Source organism: Notothenia rossii (genome assembly GCF_949606895.1).
Source record: "Notothenia rossii genome assembly, chromosome: 5".
NCBI lineage: Eukaryota > Metazoa > Chordata > Actinopteri > Perciformes > Nototheniidae > Notothenia > Notothenia rossii.
The window spans coordinates 40,992,199-41,011,521 of record NC_136903.1 but is presented as its reverse complement, the minus strand read 5'-3'; the positions used below and the strand labels follow the sequence as shown (position 1 = coordinate 41,011,521).

At 41.4% G+C, this 19,323-nt stretch overlaps 1 protein-coding gene across 1 annotated transcript in view; it reads right to left on the bottom strand.

The window, feature by feature from the left end:
* Nucleotides 1-19,323, bottom strand: part of LOC307041410 (aminopeptidase N-like) — a 42,612-nt gene that overhangs the window by 11,506 nt on the left and 11,783 nt on the right. The window contains exons 7-19 of the mRNA XM_079684803.1: nt 18,591-18,704; nt 18,348-18,491; nt 18,099-18,164; nt 15,910-15,975; nt 15,617-15,792; nt 10,109-10,188; nt 9,204-9,340; nt 9,034-9,089; nt 8,227-8,374; nt 8,040-8,131; nt 4,399-4,506; nt 4,101-4,268; nt 3,363-3,503 (exon numbers count right to left, since the gene is read on the bottom strand). Of these exons, the coding sequence (XP_079540929.1) occupies nt 3,363-3,503; nt 4,101-4,268; nt 4,399-4,506; nt 8,040-8,131; nt 8,227-8,374; nt 9,034-9,089; nt 9,204-9,340; nt 10,109-10,188; nt 15,617-15,792; nt 15,910-15,975; nt 18,099-18,164; nt 18,348-18,491; nt 18,591-18,704 (1,496 nt within the window). The remainder of the gene's footprint in view (nt 1-3,362; nt 3,504-4,100; nt 4,269-4,398; nt 4,507-8,039; nt 8,132-8,226; nt 8,375-9,033; nt 9,090-9,203; nt 9,341-10,108; nt 10,189-15,616; nt 15,793-15,909; nt 15,976-18,098; nt 18,165-18,347; nt 18,492-18,590; nt 18,705-19,323) is intronic.

Here is a 19,323-nt window from a genome sequence, read left to right as displayed (position 1 = left end):
TAAGTGCCGACAGGCAGGAGAGAGGGCACGCAGTTGAGTCCTTGACATTACTCACTCTGACAGGACACTCAGTACTGAGTGTGTCAGAGAGGAATGGAAAACATCCTTCAAATACAAACGAATAAAAGAACAGGGGGAAGACCAAGATGCAGCAGTGCAAATGTCCTTCACTGTCATTCCTCCGTGCAACGCCGTAGAGGAGGAAAAAACTCTGGTGCTATGTGCTTTGATGTTCTCCGGGGGATCCACCCCAGAGTAGACGTACGCCTGGGACACAGCCTCACACAGCCAGTGTGACAGGCGTTGTGCAGACAGAGGCTGCCCTATTGAGCGCTCTCTGTAATGCACAAACAAACGAGCTGCGTAAAGCAGCCGTGCGTGCAATATAGCATGACAGCGTGCGCACGGGACGGAGGAGATGAGATGTGGCTTCTTCCTCTGATGTGTGAGGAGGAGGAGGAAAGAAGCCATCCAAAGTTATCACTCCCGATCTAAAAGAGCTTGTGATAACCTTTGGCATAAAAACCGGGTTAGGGCGCAAAACAGCTGAGCTGCCATCTCCTTGGATCTGGAGACATGACGGAGCCACAGAGAGAGCAGACAAATCACTCACCCTTTTAGCTGATGTCAGAGCCAAGAGCAGAGCTACTTTGGCTGACAAAAACGTCTGGGGAACCTGATCTAAAGGTTCAAATGGAGCTTTACTCAGTGAATGTAACACTAAAGCCAAAACCCATTGAGGCGCCAAAGCGCGTGACACAGGTCTGAGTCTCTGTGCTCCCCGTAGAAAAAGTTTTGTGAGAGGGTGACTAAACCCCGTGCTGATCCCAAAACCTACGTGGCAAGATGAAATGGCAGCAGCATATGTTTTGACCGTGCTATAAGCCAATTCCTGTCCAGCTGGAGGAACGACAGCACGAGGCAGGGGGCCCTACATACCAAACGGAACATTGTCCATTTGGCTGTGTAGGATGTGTGTTCAGCAGCTGCGCTGATCGCTACTTTGTTGTCTGTTCTAATCAACACATGTTGATTGTACAGCAACGGGGCGAAGTGCTGGCTTACTTTCTATACGGAGAGTAATTCCCGCACGTTTATATGGAGAGACATGTGACCCGGCCACTGTCCCCCCACTGCCTGCGACATGCACGTTCCTCAGCCTGCAAGAGATGCGTCTGTGAACACTGCGGTGTGTGACGTCACTCTGCTAAGGCGCACCCCCACTGACGTGGAGATGTTTCCAGTAGGTTAAATCCAAACCCACGGAAGGAAGAATGTACACCATGCGTCTCCTCTGACGCACGGGGTCGATACGCAGGCGAATAAACCACCTCTGGAAGTTTCCTCACTGTGAAGGAGACCCAGGAGGATCACCACGTGACCAGCTGATATCATGCCTAACAGCTGCATCACGGAGAGGGCTGTCACCGCCCCGCGGGGTGTGACGCGCCGGAGGAGAGCTGCCTAAAAACTAATAGGTTTTAAAGACATCCGGTTTATGCAGTGAGCCATGCTGCCTATAACCCACAGGTGTAGGGGCAGCCGGTTTAACCGGCGAGCCTTGCTGCTTATTATTATCCATCTGTCCATCGAACACACGCGTCACCACTGTGAGTAATACCCTGAGAGCGCGCTACATGCTCTGGATGTGCTGTGGTTGTCATAGTGACGAGCCACGTCAGAGCCCTCGCCGCCGTTGCCCGTGAAGCAACCCAAGAGGGGCCCGGACCGAAAAGACTGCGAGGGTGCCTCCACACACTACCTCTCACACCGGCTCTCATCCTGTCTGTTTAGGAGAAGGCTCGTAAACTGGACATTGAGGCACGTTCACGCTCAAACCTGCTGAGGAATGAGCGGAGGTGTGTGCAGTGCTATTCACACAGTGCGTAATAACAGCCCTGGGCTCATTACAACCGTGTGTAGTATAGGCACATCTGGGACAGAGGAAAAACCGTGCTGCTATAACCGACAGGTTAGGAGCATCAGGTTTAAACGTCAAGCCCTGTTGTCTAATAACCGACTGGTTAATTACAGCTGGCTTGTGCTGCGAGCTCTGCTGCCGCGCTAACCAACCGGTTACAGCCGGCTCAAACGGCGAGCCCCGCTGTCTGCTAACCGACAGGTAGCAAACAGCTGGCTTATGCACCTCCACACGCTTTCTTGCACAGCGGCTCTCATCATGTCGCCGTTTAGGAGAAGCCTCGTAAACCGGACATTGAGGTTCACGCTCAAACCTGCTTGAGGAATGAGCGGAGGTGTGTGTAGGAGACACATATGTGACATAGGAAACAAACCTGGGCTGTCTAATTAACCTACAGGTTTTAAAGACAGCCGGTTTGAGCCGCGAGCCCTGAAAGGGACGGGGTTAGCAACATTTGACCAATCACAAACATGGAGACGCGTGCTGACAGCGCAGCGTCATACTTCTTGAATGAATAGCGTAAATAGCAAATCACTTATGCCGCAGAGATTTCATAAAGTGAAGGAGGTTTTCCTTCTATAAAACAGCTGTGGGCAGCAGATACTGCTTTATTAACTTGTGCGAATGAGAAAGTTAAACGTGGCCACGTTTAATTATATTTTTCTCTCAATGAACCCTCCAGGGCTCCGTACTTTTCCTTTGAGCAGCATACCTTACCTCATGTGTGGGAGTTGAACCATATTTCTGTATGTGATTTAACTCTGCTCCTTCTAGCAAGAATAAATTAAAACCTGATTATTGATTCTTAAGCCGGTGTCGAGTGATATCTTTCTAACACGAGATGACGTTATCAGGATAAAAAAAACAAGGTAACTGTGTTTGATTACAATTATAAAAATAAAAAAAGTTATCTGATCACTGTGCATTTACATACTGCATATTACTAATAGTATGACACAGTTACAATACCTTTTGAAAAAAATGATGGATATATTATATTTAGACGTCCTGAATGAATTTTCTTTATGGTTTATATTTAGGCTGCTTTAATGATTCTTTATTTTAAATACATGTATTTTGTATGCAGTAGGTGGACACCTGATTTGTTAAATAAAAACTCAGTCTATCCTTTTGATTAATGTATGAAGCTTAAACAGTATTTGTAAACTATAACTGTTTCTGCATTTTTGATATGAAGTTTCTTGGTTTCTTCTTTTCTAAGGTTACATTGATACATAGACTTCAGTAAAAACATCTTATTGTTATTTATTTTATTTCGTTTTTATTTGCATTGCATTTGATATTGAGGTAATCCAAAAGTAACTGAAAGTAATCAGATTTAATATTTGGATATTTTTGACACGTAACTTGTTGTTGTAACGGATTACATTTTTAAAGTAACCCTGGGTGTCAGTAACTGAGAGTGTTGTGTTGTCCTCACTCATTGAAGATGTATGTCCATCGAGCTCGGACAAAGTCCCACGCCAGACTCTGACCCGCCACATTGCTGGCAATGTAGACAATGGTGGAGGTGGCATCCTGCTTTCTGATCAGTGTAGAATTCAGAGTGTACTCCAGGTATCTGAAGGGATACAAGCAGAACAATGAGAACACTGTGTGGTCAGTAGGCTGACAGTCAGTTATCTGCAGGTGTAATCAGAGGTGGGAGAAGAACTCAGATATTGTACATGATCAAAAGTAGAAGTACCAGAGTGTTACAAGTAAAAGTCCTGCAGTCAAAATGTTACAAAAGTATTATCATCAAAATATAGTTAAAGTAGCGACAGTAAAAGTAGTCATGGTGCAGATTGGTCCATTTCAGAATAATATATATGATATGTTTTATAATGATTGATCATGAAAGTGTTCTCAAAGCTGGTAAAGGTGCAGCTAGTTTGAATGACTTTGTATACTGCAGGGTAGCTTGTGGATTTACTCCAGGTGGAACTAAAGTCTGATTTAACTTCACTTGATTATATTTCACATGATTCATCCACATCTGTAAAGTAACAAAAGGGATTAAATACATGGAGTGGAGTAGAGTACACCATTTACCTATGAACTGTAATGGAGTAGCAAAAAGTAGCATCAAATGGAAATACTCAAGTAAAGTACAAGTATCTCAAAATGTTACTTAAGTACAGCACTTAAGTAAATGTTTGTTATTCCAGTTACAGACCTATTGAGCAGCCAGGGCTGCTTGCTGCAGGACAGAGCTGAGCGCAGTTTTTCAGCTTCACTAGCGATGGTGGCTTTCTGAAACTCTGACCAGGCAAACTCCCACTCTTTAGCGCCACCTGCCTCAATGGCGTTGCAGTACACAGTGGACCGCAGGTTGGGGTGGATCCTTAAGAAAGATAACATTTTTGAATTCAGTTCAATACCATAGATGAAAGACAGATGGTGGCACTTTAGGCACTTAGGAATAGAGAGTGGAAAGATTACAGGTTACACTTTGCTACACTTTATTTACTCACTGGTTTTTATTAGTGTCCATCCATTGTTTGAACCATGTCTTGGTCAGAGTTGAGCATTCCTCTAAGCCTGTTCTACAGGCCATGCTGATAGCATTCACCTGATTATACCTGGAGAAAGGATAGAAGGGAAGGTAATACATGAACAGTATGCATGAGGACAAAGGAAGGAGGATGAACCAGGTGCAGCTCCCAGAAAGAACCAAATTAACCGTAGCTCTGGGGGTCTCTATTATTAGTGCTTTGTTCGATATGGATCCAAAACGGTTTTATCTTGGGAAGGATAACCTGAGAAGCATCTGTTTGCACCTAGACCAAGCCCAGCCCGGGGTCTCTGCATCCAGGGGTTTCTGAGGGTCTCTGCAGCCCAGGGTCTCTGCAGCCCGGGGTCTCTGCAGCCCAGGGTCTCCGAAGGTCTCTGCAGCCCGGGGTCTCTGCAGCCCGGGGTCTCTCCAGCCAGGGTCTCTGCAGCCCAGGGTCTCTGCAGCCAGGGGTCTCTGAGGGTCTCTGAGGGTCTCTACGGCCCGGGGTCTCTGCAGGGTCTCTTAGGATCTCTGTAGTCCAGGGTCTCTGCGGCCCGGGGTCTCTGAGGGTCTCTGAGGGTCTCTGAGGGTCTCTGAGGGTCTCTACAGCCCGGGGTCTCTGCAGGCTCTCTGAGGGTCTCTGAGGGTCTCTGCAGCCCAGGGTCTCTGCAGCCCAGGGTCTCTGCGGCCCGGGTTCTCTGAGGGTCTCTGAGGGTCTCTGCAGCCAGGCTGAGGTTTCTCTTCTTCCACATGACAGTAACAACATCCTGCTGTTTCTCTGGTTTCTAGTCTGGAGTCTTACTTAAAGTAAAAAGTGATTAGCCTCTGGTCGGAGATGACACGCGTTGTTGTTGTTGTTTTCCCTGTGCGCTTCAGCCGGCCAGTGGCGGTGTACCGCTCTAATGGGTCCGACTAGAATGCTGAGTTATATTAGTTCCGCCTATCACGCCAGCGCTTTAGCCAATAAATTGAATATTATAAACTTTTCTTACGGAGGGGGGTCTCAGGTCAGCGTTACGGGGGCACTGGCCCCTGTTGCCCCCTAGAACTGCCTGTTTGGAATGGCTCTAATTCAATTGACATAATTTGAGCCACATTGCTCATTAAAAAACAGAAATCCCCTTAAAATCCAGCAGGACCTGGACAGGGTCTTCTCTGCTGCACCCTGATGTCCCCATCAGATAGTCCAGTACCCCATCATCGATCAAACAAGCCCTCAAAACCAACCTCTTCACACTTGCTTTTCCCTTAGAACTGTCTCTTCTTTGTGTGACTGTTTTTTGTTAAGTGTGACACTTGTAAAGTGTCTTATATAAAATACATGTATTATTATCATGTATTATTATTATTATTATTATTAGAGTTCACCTCCGTAGGAATAGTTTTGGATTGATTTTTTTAATTCATGTTATCATTGACTATTGAAAGCTAACACTAGACAGTGGTAATGCTAGCAAGTTCAAATTTACAGCTGAGCAGTGACTGGCCAAAGCACACCTCTACGTGCGCTGATTTTACAAATCTCACACAAAAAATACTTTACATAAAAATATTTCTACAAAAGTTTGAAAGGAAAACATGTGGTTTCTCAAATATAATATTTAGTTACATTTTGTCAAATTGCAGAATAAAAATCAATCTTATGAAACATTTAAATGAGAAAATACTTGTTCAATGTAAAGCAATTACTACTAGCACAATTTGCTTTAACAGAGTAAAAACGTCCTGTCGATGTTCTCAAGTGTAGACAGTGCCATTAGGTAACCTGTGCCACACCTTAAAGTTCCCAAAAAGGGTCAAAAAGAATCTGCACATTCAGCTGCCTTGGTGAAATGAGTCCAAGATCTATTACTGATAATATAGTTAAAGGGGACCTATCATGCAAAATGCACTTTTGTACGTCTTTTATACATGAATATGTGTCCCCGGTGTTCCAGGGAACTCACCAAGTGTCAGAAAACACAACACTCTCTATTTTACTCCATACCCAAATCTCTTAAAAAGGGGCTGCAACGGATCTGATACAGACTGATCCAGATTTGAACACTTCTCTGACGTCACAGGAGGAGACAGCCACGGACATTGCCGTTCGAAAGCGCTGGAGACACTGTAGTACATATGCCAGGCCTGTAGATGGTGCTGTTCTCACAGAATCAGCCCATGCAAAGACAGTGTTAAATTGAGCAAAATGAGGAATGGCTAAAATGCACGATCTGTTTGATATTTTGAAAAATAAAAAGTATAAATATGCCTTAAATAGGTATGGTCCTACACTATATTATTAAAATATAGCATGATAGGTCCACTTTAAGTAATCAATAGTAATCTAACATTTGATTTAGACATGAATGTACACGCAATCCTGTTTCATTTTATATGTGAAGACAGGGAGAGGCATTAACCACAGTTAAGGTTAGGGATGGGTATCGTTAGGATTTTATCGATACCGATACTGCTTATCAATACCGGTATTTTTCAATACTCTTATCGATACTTTTCAATAATTTGGTGCTCAAAATTATAGACAAGATGTGAAGATTAAACAACAGTCATTTTATTGTAATTTATTTGTATGTATTATTTAATGTAACTTTTTCAATGTCATACCAAGTGTGTTTGACAGTGTGTCTCTGGAAGGGGGGGCGGTAATTAGGGGCAGTTCATAAATCCATGTAAACATGACCATTATTCAGTTAAAACGAGACGCAGCATGCGCACCTCCTAAACCGGAAACTCCGGTCGGCTAACCATTATAATCCGTTTATTGCGTTTATTATTCATAATTGTAATGATGATCAGTAATCATTTTGGAGAGAGACATTGGATTAACCGTTTGTATGCCCTTGAACACAACTTTTGATCACAAAACAGCAAAGGTAAGACATAATTATCATCATGGCTACGTAAAGTGAAGTTGTTTTCTTGCTCTTTCCTGGCTGCTGCTAGTTCAGTGAGTGTTTGTCGTACACGTACAGTGATGAGACTTATAGGCCTACCAATGTAATCTGTAGAATCTCAGCTTTCATGTGATATGTTGTTTGTGCAGTGATGTAGAAAAGATCCCTTTTCCCAGTTATGTGCTAAAGTAGCCGTTAGCCCCGTTTGTCCGTTTTGCTAAGTATTGATTTAGACTCTTGGTGTTGGACTTCTGTTCCGTGTAGGTAAAATGGTTAATCGTTTGTTAGCTGATTGTCTTCCCGTTAAGTGGGTGCATCTTTAATAGGTTGTTAAATGTTAAGAAGCCTTGAGACGCTGTTTCTAGCAAGATGTTGCGTCTGCCCCCGGGAGTCTCACAATAATTAGAGCGCTGTTAGGAGAGATGACGAGTGGCATTCACAGTGGCCAATCAGAGTGGTATTCAAACCGGATACGTCACACGGGATGAGGGTTCCCAACCAACCAGAATTGTTTAAAGTAAGGAAGTAGCGTAATTCATATACCGATAGCAGCACCGTCCAATCAGGTACCGGAACTGACTACCGGTTCTCGATACCCATCCCTAGTTAAGGTAGATAACTGGTAAATAAAGTGTAATATTGTTCTTCAATGTTTAACTCATATGTTGTTATTGGCTCCCATAAAAAATATGATCTTGGAAAAGCAAAAAGTGTGTGTACTCACTGGTCCATGTGTCCAGCAGGTATTGTGCTCCAGTTGCCAGTCATGTACTTATAGTAAGTAAACAGAGGGGTGATCTGTTTCATGAGGTAATTCTAAAATCAAGCAAAACACATTTAGGAAGATTCCATGAAGACCACAATCATCGAGTTTATATTTGTTTCGTCTCTTTTAGTTAGTTTTGGCTCACCTGCATGGGCCCATAAACCTCGCTGCGGTCAAACATGAGGTAGAAGAAGTCCAGGTTGTTCAGGGCCGACTTCCAGGGCACATAGTCCGTCTCGTTTGTCAGGTACTTGGTGGTTTCGAGGGCCAGTACTGTAGGGATTATCTTTGCTCTTTGGGGTTACGAGATAAAAAGGAAAAGTGTTTAAAAATATGACAAAATATTTCATAAAATGTACTGCAGGTAATGAGTCAGAATATGTTTGTCATGCTACTGTAATAGTAATATAATTGCAGAAGGCTTTTTCCTGTTGTCCATCGGGTCAAATCTGACCCGTTCCAAAATGTTTTAAAATCAGGATAAAGGTTTATTTTATGTTTCTGCCAGAAAAATTACATATTTGTTTGTCTACACATTTTTCCATTAGAAAACAATCTTGATCACTTCCATTAGGTTTTGGGTTTAGTATAGCATCTGTGGTCTTCTGGGTTTCATTTGGTAAAATTATCCAACCTTTCTTCCCTTTTAACAAATATTTGGTTTGATTTTTGTAAATGAGGTCTATTGACTATACATTTCAAACAGAAGAGTAAAATGTGTGGTAATACGTAGGAATAAAGTTTCTCTCTAAGGTGTAACACAGGTTTGGATGATTCTTTATAAATGGTCAAACCGGAGGACAGACGTTGATAGGAAGACGACGCAAGGGTTAAACACTCTTGATGGATCTGGACAATCTTTCAAAGTATTTTGGCTTCACTTCATTGTTTTCCACATTTCAGTAATCCAGATGATCCTGTTGTCATATGACACAGTATTAGCAGGACTTACCTGGCCAGGTTGAAGGCATCATCCACCAACTGAGCTCTGTTGATCCCTGGAATACTCTTTAAGAAAAAGAGCAACAACTGTGTCACTATACCACAACCACTCAGATCTAACAGCCTCATCATCAGGATTAGAGGAGCAGAGATCCATTACTCCAAGTTGCTCAAACATACAGTGTAATTGTTCGTCAGAGCATTGAGGAGGCAGTTCCAGTTGCCTCGGTCATAGTTGACTCTGTAGTAGCCCAGCACATTGAGGTTGGCCAGCACCCAATCTGATGTTCCTGATGTTTTCATTTCATTTACTGTGTCTACAGAAGAAGACAAATGTCAGAGTTTTTCATTATAGTTATACACAAGACCACAAATATACAATAATTCATCAATATGTTCTTATAACTTTGTCAATGTTTGTGTTTTCTGCAAACTCGGTCAATGAAACTCGCAGTGTCTGATGTTTGAGCTTTCTCACAAAATATGCAATACTTTGAAGGTCAATCTATGCTTTCTGAGGCAGAACCATGCAACGATGAAGCCATCTCACCAGAAGTATGGCAATAATTGTTTGGTCAAATGCCTAAATTATACAATATCTGCCTTGTCCTGAACTAGTGCGACCTCCACCCCATACATTCAGATCCAAGAGGGAAATAGAGAGGGACTCAAATGAGGGTTTTTTGACGGAATACGGAATTTATTTTAATATCAACTCAATTGGCCTGCCTCACTTCAGTGACTTGAGTCTGGAGGGGGAACAACAAAACATATAAACATTGTGACCAGTCAATGCTCAAATGAAATACAAATCTGAATCCCAGCATGTCTTAATATTTGTCCTTGCTTGATCTGACAATAAAGTATTATTGCTTCATACGTTAAGCTCATGAATGACCAATAGTCTTCTAGCTTCTGTGTGCGTTGTTATTCTTGTTAGGGTGCAGTGTTTTTAACCCCCTATGATTGGTTTGGTGCTTCGTTTAATGTTTCTATTAAATGTGTTATCTCCTCGATCTGTCAGTACGAACTAATTTCATTGGTCAGAAAATAATCTCCATGTTATTGTGTGTATTTGTGCATACCTGAACTGGCGTTCAGCCATTGGATGGTTGAACTGTTGACTCCAGTCTTCATCCACTTGATTGGAACAATCCATTCATAGCTGTGGATAAAAACAACTTTAATATTACACTACATGTTAGACTCTTTTATCCAAAGCAACTTACATACTCAATACTGTGAGCAATCCCCACAGGGGCAATTTGGGGACACAACAACATGCTGACTGCAGTGGGGTTTGAACCTGTGCTCCCTTGATCCGAAAACCAACACTCTATCCACTGCACCACACGCCTCCCTAAACAGTTTATTCTTTATTGCTTTCTTTGATTGCCTGCCATGACCTGCCATGAAATGTATAGATTAATTAGTTGTTTAGTTGCTTTTTATTAAAATACTGGAATTTGAAGTAATATGAAAGCAGTGGCATAAGGTAGAAGTATTTTAAGCAGGAATTAATATATAATTAATATAATATCAATATGACCTTTAGATGGGTTGTTAGTGATAAGCAGGGTTTGGGCAAAATCAAATATCAGTGTATATTTGATTTTGGACAGATGGTTGTTGGTCTTTAGTAATTTGAGTAAAAAATACAAATTGCCTATTTCTATTTATTGATTTAGTGGGAGTGCTGACACAGCATTCCAACTATCTGTTATGCTACGCACGAAATTCTTTATTATTTCACGCTGCTTCTTCTCCCACATTGAACATCGCAGAAACTCCGTTCAAACATCAAAACGTTCAGCTCGGTCGGGAATCAATGGCTATTACTTTTATCATTCATAACTTTCAGAATTCCAGAGATACATCCCATAATACAACCCATTTTTAACATGGAAGTCAATGGAGAACTCTTTGACATGGAAGTCAATGGAGAACTCTTCAGGCTTCAACAATCTTCATGCAACTTCAACTTCTAACTGCTCCTTCTTCAACTGCTAACTGCTCCTTCATACTTTCACTCAGAAACCTCATTCCAACTTTAAAATGTTACACATTTTTCTGGCATTATTTGTGTAACACAACTTTTAAATCTGATTCTTACTTTTAGAGATATTAAAAATTGTTCAGACCTTGGTACAGAGGCCTTCTTCAGATTTTAGAGTGCTTGATGTCACAGCTAGAGTGGAGGACAGATTTAATTTTGCCTTCATATTTTCTTTTAAACCTGCCATAATTCCCAAACCCTACATTCCTGAGACATAATCTTTCATGACAAACATAGGAAAACATCTCGTAGCTTGAAAGATAAAAAAATATTAAGCAAAATAATTAAACAAAATGCCTCTAGTGGGCATGAACAAGGCCGGATTAGTACCTCCTGGGCACTGAGCACTCATGCCCCCCCCCCCCCCCCAACCCACGTACCAACAAGTAGCACCACGCCTACCCAATCCTACCAACATGACCAATATTTAGAATTTTCAGTCAATCTGGCATGTCAAATCGCACACCTATTTGTCAAAAGCAGGGACGGAGCCATATAGTTCAACCAAAGTAGGTCTAGCCTTTTGCCCTTTCAGTCAAAAATCACAAGACAAAGATACAATGGATAAGATCTCAATACAGTGTATGGCTCAAGAACAGGGGCGGACTGGCCATCTGTAGAATCTGGAGAACCACAGAACGGCCGGTCGTCAAGGGCCGTTGACGGCCGGCCGGCCCTTTAAACATTTGTTGTTTAACGTCATCATTTAAGTTGCGCTGACGGCCGACAGAGGGCGACAGCGGACTCTAATACAGTTGTGTGGTTCTTATCTGTCAAATAATCACACAGGAAGAAGAAAAAAGACCGGCCACATGAAGAGAAGGGATTAGACTCCGTGGCAGACAGGGAGAAGGAAAAAACATGGATAAAAATCAAAGAAAACGAAAAGAAAAGGGTGGGGCAAGAGAAAAAAAGGTGAAGTCACTCGCAGGTGAAGCATATAAATGTTGCAAATTGACAGACCTTTTTGACAGCAGCTTAGAACAAGTGCAAGATGATGAAGAGAATGATGAGGGCACGAGTTCAGATATACAGCCAGCCTCCTGCGTTCATGATGACGGACAGAGTTGAGATGGTGGCAGGGCAAGAGCAAGAGGTGGGTGAGAATTATCCCTTGAACTCAGTGGCGTTTTCTCCTGGAGGCCAAGGGAAGCTAGGCTACCCATGTTTTTTTGGATTGTAGTTATAATTTTTATAAATAAATAAAAACACTTCGTTTAGTTTCGGTAATTATTCTGCCGGCCCATCTCTCCCCCATTCTCATTGAGTATTTTACAAAGAGTGAAACAGCGCCCCTCTAGATGTTATGATGAAACAGTAGATTGCACTCTCTGTTGCGAGAGGAGGCTAGCCGAAATTGGCTTCCCTTGGTGAAAAAAATCAAGGGATTGACCAATCAGATGAGGCTCACGTCATGCCTCACAATCCAATCGAATCGCATCAACTTCAGTTTGTACTGTAACTGTCATCACCGCCCTTAAAAAGTAGCAAGCAACTGAAGCAAGTGCAATTATGGAGGGTGGAGATTTGGAGTATTTCATCAAAAATAATTTTACTAAACTTCCGCTACAGCAGCAACTAAAAATGAAATCTGATGACAGGCCAATCCCCAAACTGGAGCTGTGTACTGCGAGGAAAAAAGGAGCGAATCGGACGTAAAACTTTAAATAATAAAAAGCGGATTTCTAACATTTGACATTTCATGTGGCCGGGGCTGAATTTTAGTCCCAGTCCGCCCCTGCTCAAGAAGACCTAGGTAATATCAATCAAAACCTCAGAACAGCACCCAACTTAATGCCAAAATATGACTGGCTGGCTGTACAAGTACACGAGGAGTTCTATTTGTCACAAACATAGAGAGTTGAAGAAAAAAAAAAGATGTAGTGAAATTGTGTGGTTGCTCAAGGGTGGGGCTGTGATTCGGCTATACACCGCCGCCGCGTAGTAATAATGTTGATCGCATACATAGTGAGACCTACAGTACAGTGGCCTACAGTCAGTTGACCCTATGGAAAAGCTGTGTTATTTATGGCGAAGAGTGAGTGTCATTTAAGAAAATGTATGATGAGTGAGGTTGTGCCCGGAAAAAAAAATCTTATCTTGTCACTGAGGGCCCTCTTTGCTCAAGGGCATCTGGGCACTTGCCCAGGTTGTCCATATGGTTAATCCGGCCTTGGGCATGAAGTGACAAAAACGTTCAAGATGTCTTCATTAAAACCCATTGTAAGTTCAGCCTCACCTTTCCCCACCGCAGCAGCCGCACACCTTTAGTTAATCTGCCAAAAAGGCCACATTATTAACCCGAAAGCACACAAAAAGCACACTTCAGATGCCCAAGTTCCTAGACATGCTTCACGCTTTGAAATTTCACCAATATCTGTTATCGTTCTTCAACAAAACGTTCACATGTAACAGGTTTATCTCTCATTCAGAACAATGAAAATGCTCTCCTCTCACTGATCACCATGGAAACCTTTGATCTCTGGACACGTCGTTGGCTCAAATATAAACACCTGTGTCATGGAACACGATGATGTCATAACTCCAATTGACATAATTAGAGCAGCAGACTAATGACGTGGTCACTGGAGTTTAACAGACTGTCTCAGCCTATTCTTTCCCGTCTGATGGAGACTTCATACTGACTTCAACATGTTCCACATATTTTAGACATTATTGGTGACGTATGCTTTTAGTTCTAAAGTTTTCAGTTCAAATATTCTGCTGCTTTTTCATGCATTTATACTTTTATTTTCTTGTTCTTATTTCACATTCAAGTCCTCTCTATTCATGAACCCTTTAAAGTACTCAGCCACACCACTTATATACCAGGTGTGACTGTTGAGTGTGAGTTAATCTTTCAAATACAAGGTTGCTTGTTTGATTCAAGCTCTTGTAGTCAATATGTCAAGGTATTTATCCCTTATATTTGATCAGCTAACTAATGACACACACTCAGAGGATCTTTATAAACGTTTTAAGTATTGCACCTTTAAACATGACTCTTATAAATCACTTTTAAAACCAGCGATGCACTACAGTGTCAGCCTTTCTAAAATAGAAACTTCAATGTTCACATCTTTCTAAAATCTAAATTATTCTACTTTTCAATGACCTGAACTGTTCATATTTGATGTTCAATTAACAAACCTGTTACAAATGTGTTGTTCAACACATTTGAGCCTTTGCCACATTTATTTGAATTATTTATATAATTCCTACATAATGGGGCAAGAAAATATGTGAATTTCTAAATATGTAATGTCAATCCCTGGCTTTGGTTCTAGTATGTTCACTGTACTGTAGGTTATTTAGTGGGAATGCTGATACATCATTCCAACTATCGGTTATGCTGCGCACAAAATTCTTTATTATTATTATATCACCATGGAAACCTTTGATCTCTGGACACGTCCTTAGCTCAAATATAAACACCTGTGTCATGGAACACGATGATGTCATAACCCCAACTGACATGCTCAGAGCAGCAGACTTCAGATAAAGGTTAATTGTCCTGCCCTCAACAGCTCTACGTCAATTATGGGGTGTCATCATATGCCGTTTCCATGGAAATGCATTCCTCGCCATAAAACACGATGTCGCTGTAACTCCAATTGACACGGTGCGATCGTCCTCCAAACTTCGCTTGTATATAATAATAATAATAATAATAATAATAATAATAATAGATTTAATTTGTTAGCGCTTTTACAGGTGCTCAAAGACGCTTTACAGATAATAGTGAAGAGAAAAGAAAAGAGAAGAAAGGAACAACAAATAAATATATAGTTAAAGTTAAAGTCAAATAATACAAAAACATATAACGTATATCACCGCTCCATGCCTCAACAGCTTTATGCCAAATCTGAGATCTCACCATAGGCTGTTGCCATGGAAACGCATCCCTCGCTATGAAAGACGATGTCGCTATAACTATTATGAAAATGTTCAAAAAGTGCTCAAACTTCACATGTGTGCTAACAGTCCAGCCGTGAAGACATCTACGTTGCAGTTTTTAGATTTCTTCAAATGCCGTTGCCATGGCAACACAATGCTCTCCTTGAAACACGGTTTTCTCATAACTTCAATGAAAATACTCCAAACAGCCCAAAACTTCACAGGTTTGGTAACGATGCAGCCATCAACGCATCTAAGCGTATTATGGGATGTCATCAAATGCCGTTGGCATGGCGACAGATCATTCGCCATGAAGTTAGTTCAAAAGTTTGCAGTTCAAATATTCTGCTGCTTTTCCAAGCCTTTTTACTTTCTTTTCTTCTCTCATCACACATTCAAGCCCCCAGTGTTCATGTATCATTTCAATCTAAATTGTTCACTTTCTTCTTACACATTATATTTCATCATAGCAGTTTAGCGTCAGCTTTTCAGCATAAACCATTCCCACTAGCAATTTATTCAGGAATTGCATTCTCTAGTTTTTTAATGAACTGCAGTGTGTTAAATGTGAAAGGGTTTAAAGTGTTGGTTACTAATTTGGGGGTTTACGGCGTGGATTTAAGAAAGGAAGTGTACTCACTTGAAGGGAGATTCAACAGTGACCGTAGAGTCTGGATCCAAGAGGAAGTGCTTCTGGGATATGCCCCCAGTCTGGGTATCTATGGTAACCACAGGGAAGCCCATCTGCAGCACCCAGGTGTTCATGATGTTATTGACAGAGTCAGGAAGTTTGGTGCCATTATTATTATCAACAGCCTTTGGAAGCAGAAAAACAAGAAAACAAATGATGTAACAGCCAACAGTATGTTATGTACGGAGATCTTGATTAACATTAAACATTAAAATCTTAAGAATCTATATAAAATAACATGCCATCTGCAGATGTTCCCACAGGTCTGTGTAGACTGCATTCCCAAAGGCAAACGTATTCAGGTAGCTCTGCAGGGGGGACAGAGAAAACACACACACACTACTTCTTTAAAGGTGAAGGTTTCAGAGTAAAGCAGGGGACCTGTACACAGACACAGACAGACACACAAACATACACACAGACACACACACACCCTGGCGACCGGACATCTTCTTCATAAAACTAATAATATGGTGTAATAATTGGGCAGTTCGATGTGTCTAACCTTGAGAAAGAATCTCGTGCGAACGAAAAAGTATATCGTGTGCACAAATTAATAAAGCGTGGCCTCGTTTTATTTAAATTGAGGTTTTGTTGTTTTATTTATTTTTCTCTCTATGAACCATACAGGGCTCCGTACATAACTGTATTAAGTTAGGTGAAATCAGTGAAATTAAGTTTAAATACAAAACATTAGGCTCAGCTTAATATTATTGCTTTCAACTAACCTAATACATTAGGGCCTGAGCTTGACAGAGTCGGAGCAAAGACCTATTGAAATCCTTGTGATTATTTTCTTTTTATTTATTCTACCAAATTAATTGACTTTTTGAGGGCCTTAGCATGCTCAAAAGACGGAGATTTTTTCACAGACTTGTAAGGTCTGTCAACATTTTTGATATTTTGGGGGTTTCATTGGTGAAAAAATTGATATTTTGGGGGTTTCATAATTGGTGGACTCAAAATGGCTCTATAGCGCCACCTAACAAGCAGTGTGTTGTTGTGCTTTCACTGACAAGTCAGAATTTTTTTATACATATGTAGCATAATGGGACGCAAAAAAAAGTGAATGGGAGGCATATCGTAAACCCAACAGGAAGTCGGCCATCTTTTTTTAATTTTCAACTTTTGCCATTTTTGCCCTTTTCAGGGCCCGTATCAAAATCTCCTCCTACAGTTTTAATCCGATCGACTCCAAATGTGGCCAGTACCATCAGAAGACTTGGAGAATCAAAATGTATTGTTTGTTTTTTGTCGATATCAAACGATCTTGCCGTGGCGTTATGGTGAAAACATCTCGACCGTGTACTCGTAAAATTACCAAATAACTCATGGATGATCAGAGTCCCGCCCTGAAGACAGCTGCATGACCAAAGTCACTCATCTACATAGCGCCCCCTGCTGGGACCAGGAAATAACAACTTTTGGGAAAAAAAAGTCCTCCTCCCAGATTCTTCAGATCCCTCTGAAACGTGATCAGATAAGCCTTCAGAGGTGGGGGAAGCTCCAAAGTGAAAGTGGTGTGTGTGTCTGGGTGTAACGGCTTGGCTGTGGCAGAGCAGCAAATTACGATCCTTCGCCATGAGCAAAGAAATGCTGTAACTCGCCTCTATATGGTCAAAACCTTTCAAAACTTCACACGTTTGATAAAAGCCCCATCCTGAAGACATCTATAGGCCAATTTTCAATCATAGTAATAGCGCCCCCTTGTGACCACAGGAAGTTACTGTTGCTAGAGTTTGGCTTACAGCTCTCAGCAGGTTAATCAGATCACCTTCATATTTGGCCAGCTTAATATCAAGACATTCACCTTTCCAGACGCTGAGGCTTGTGCGGTGTCATAGAACGCATGGCTACGCATTGTTTGCCATCAACAGTACTTATTTTGGGCTAAGTGATGCATGTACAAGCACGAAACTTGGCAAACACATTAACAGCGATGATCTTAGTTAACTTATATGGTTGTTGTGTTTTGGTGTGGCAAGGTGGCTCTATAGCGGCCCCTAAAATACTTCAACATACTTATTTGGGGTTTAGCGACGCATGTAGGTTACTCCTACGAAATTTGGCACACGTGTTAACAGTGATGATCTTAGTTAACCGATAGGGTTGTTGTGTTTTGCTGTGGGAAGGGGACAAAACGAAAGTGGTGGCAGGAAGTAGCTTATTTGTGCACATGCACAGAAAAATGTGGGTTAGTGTTAATACGGATTGGTTAGGGATGATGGCGATTCAGTGCTGCGCATGCAGGGATCCTTGAAATACCCCAACGTGTGTTGACTTGCCAAGGCCTGTTTATCGCTGCTTGCAGCTTTAATGTGTAAGTGTTTTTCATAATACATTTATTTCAGTCAACGTTTTAGTTTTTCATTGCCACATTCTTAACTTTGCCAAATAAATGGAGACTATAAGATCTTTATAAAGTTCTTACCTTGAGTCCCTGTGTAAAGACTCCTTCAGTTAGGAAATCCGACAACATCCGCAGAACAGATGCTCCCTGGGGATGTGAAAACACTTTTAAAACTTTATTAAGACCAGACTTTGAGCGACTTTGAAGCAAATGATATGGCATATGTGTGAGAAAACTGATTATGGGAGAAAAGTAATTGGGAGTATTGATTTTAGTATCAGAGATGGCAAAGTGTTCTGCTTCTCTTAAGGCCTGACAGTGTGAGGTCACCTTGCTGTATGAGATGGCATCAAACAGCTCACTGATCTGGGCTGGTCTCTGAATGTCCTCTTCTTTAGAGGACAGAGGGTGAGAAGAGGCCAGGGCATCAACAGCAAACACCCTGTGGACGTCATTGAGCACGATGAGGTCTTTCTATTATGAGACGAATAAGAAAAAACAGACTCCTTCGATCAATGTCACCATCATTCTACACTGCTCTTATTGCTGAGGCCATGAGGGGGAAATCCTTACTATGTTCCATTCGGGTTCAGCGTGGTCAGCTCCCAGGTACTCAACATAGGATGCAAACCCTTCATTCAGCCACAAGTCATTCCACCACCTCACGGTCACCAGATTACCAAACCACTGAAGGGAGAGCACAGAGCACAGGACCAAAAGTGAAATACAACAAATAACCCAGACAGCAGCGCTTCAGATCTGCTGCCCTGAGAGTACCACTGAGCTTTTCTTTCAAGGTCATGCACAATCTTTCTAAATATATTTGTTATTATTAAATTAGTTCCCATACTGAATGAAGCGTCAGTGGAGGAAGAAGTGCTGAGATTTTTGACTTAAATAACAGTAGCAATAATACATTTAAAAGTACTTTGTTACAAGTAAAAGTCATTCATTCAAAGTGTTACTTAAGTAAACAAAAGTATTGGAATCAAATTATTATAAAAGTTCCATAAGTATTCAATATGCGTAATGGTCCATTTCAGATCAATAAAAAATACAATATTGTCTTCTGAAATGTAGTGAAGATGTATGAAGTCAAATTAAGTGAGAATACTCAGGTATAGTACATGTACAAGTACCTCAAAGTTGTACTTAAGTATCCAACTTGAGTAAATGTAGCCACTGTAAAGCGATTCACGTGACAAACAGAAGTAAAAAAAGTGATTACTATAATGACTTTGAACATACATTTAGACAGGCAGGTCTGCATGGTGCACAGAGACCCAGATACATTTGTTATTAACAT